The following is a 1924-nucleotide window of genomic DNA, read 5'->3' on the forward strand; positions in this document are numbered from 1 at the left end:
CCCCTGCGCCTGGTGGGTATGCAGTCCCGGATGGAGCCGTGCGGGCGGGTTGCATAGTACAAAAGTGCGCGGCGTGAATCAGCCACCTGGTATAATTCAAACGCCTTAACAATTCTTTTTGTTTAATATCTTTTGCTTTGTTTCTTTCTGCAGGAGGGCTGGCCAAGTCGCAGTTCCCCGTCTTCACGCTCTTCGCGCAGAGGACGTGCCTGAGGGGCGCCAACGCGGTGGCCGGCGCGGGCGCCAAGGCGGGCGGCGTCACCGGCCGCCACTGGGCCTTCGAGACGGTGCGCGGCCACGTCCTCAGGACGTCGGTGCGGCGCCACCACCGCGTGGCCTCCCGCAGGGACTGCATGCAGCTGTGCCTGGACCAGCGGGACTTCGTCTGCAGGTGAGCAGCAGCAACGCACCATCCTCATCGTCGTCCTTAGGGACTTTAAAGCACGTTTTTTTTTCGGAAAAATTGAAAACTTTGAAAAATAAAAATAATTCCAGATAACATAAATAAATAAATAAAAAACTTTCAAAAAAATCCACACTTACAAAAGTTTTGAAAAATATACTCTTCTGGCAAATTAAAATCCCTAAAGTCGTCCTTCCTCGCCGGGGCTACTATGCTCGGAGTGGTAATTGATTCGCCGCTAGACGTGTCGTCCATCATCACGTCCGATCGACGCCGTGCTCCTTGGTGGCCGGCCGGACCCTATTATATCCTCATCGCTTCACACATACACACACACACACACACACACACACACACACATGCGATGCGCGCGACGCACGCGTTTAAGGTACCTTTAAATTACGCAGCCATGAAAAAAAGAGAGCCTTTCTTGCGCACGCAGCTTCATTTCCTCCTCTTGCGCGCCATTTCTTCCCCCCTCATTGTCTTCTTCCTCCTTGTTTCTTTTTGCCCTCTCTTTCTCTTCCTCCTCGCGTCCTTCCTCTTCCTTGTCATCCCCGCACATCCTCCGCACCTCGTCCTTGTTCCAAATCGTCCTTGTCCTCGTCGTCCTCGTTCACCACATCCTCTTCCCCGCGCGGCCCGCACGCCCGCTCCTCTTCCTCCTGCTCCTCCTCTCCTATTAGCAGGCCGTCTATTACCTCTCTAACTGACTGCCGCTGACGGCTGCCCCCCTCTCCTTTCCCCCAGTCCTGACAGGTGTGTGCGTCGCTCGAGTCGGTCTATTATCCGCGCCGCGATCTCCCGCCCCGCCCCGCCCCGCCCCGCCCCTGCCCGGCCGCGTGGCGGGGGGCGTAAGGTAGCCGGTCTAAAGGCGGCGGCCCGCGGCGGCTGCCCGTGTCGCTACCGCGAGTAAACAAACCCCTTGATGTGATGCCGTGCGCGCTGCGCTGCACTCGGCTACGCTGCACTCTGCACTCGGCTGCGCTGCACTCGGCTGCACTGCACTCGGCTGCACTGCACTCGGCTGCGCTGCACTCCACTCGGCTGCGCTGCACTCGGCTGCTCTGCACTCTTGCTGCTCTGCACTCTGCACTCGGCTGCGCTGCACTCGTCTGCTGTGCACTCGGCTGCGCTGCACTCTCCACTCGGCTGCGCTGCACTAGGCTGCTCTGCACTCGGCTTCTCTGCACTCTGCACTCGGCTGCGCTGCACTCTGCACTTAGCTTCGCTGTACTCGGATGCTCTGCACTCTGCTGCACTGCGCTGCGAGGCCCACCCGGTCCCTGTATACCCTCACCTCCCACCTCTCCACCTCCACCTTCAATACGAGATCCGAATCAAGTCACGCCGTCGGCGACGACGACGCCGCCCAGCCCGGCCGCGCCGAGCCAGCGCTATGAGAGCACTAAATTGGAAATACTTGCCTTTTTCATCACAATCTGCTGCGCGGCGGCCGCCGTGCCGCTGCAACAGGCGGACGGTGTGAATGGACTCCTGTTGTGCACACTACCCCCCCCC

General features: G+C 59.2%; 1 protein-coding gene across 1 annotated transcript in view; it reads left to right on the top strand.

Moving 5' to 3' along the window:
- Positions 1-1924, top strand: part of LOC113217382 (uncharacterized) — a 93304-nt gene that overhangs the window by 71752 nt on the left and 19628 nt on the right. The window contains exon 2 of the mRNA XM_026437262.2: positions 154-391. Coding sequence (XP_026293047.2) covers positions 154-391 — 238 coding nt within the window. The remainder of the gene's footprint in view (positions 1-153; positions 392-1924) is intronic.

The sequence above is a fragment of the Frankliniella occidentalis genome, unplaced genomic scaffold (genome assembly GCF_000697945.3).
Source record: "Frankliniella occidentalis isolate FOCC.00 unplaced genomic scaffold, Focc_3.1 Scaffold250, whole genome shotgun sequence".
Classification (NCBI taxonomy): domain Eukaryota; kingdom Metazoa; phylum Arthropoda; class Insecta; order Thysanoptera; family Thripidae; genus Frankliniella; species Frankliniella occidentalis.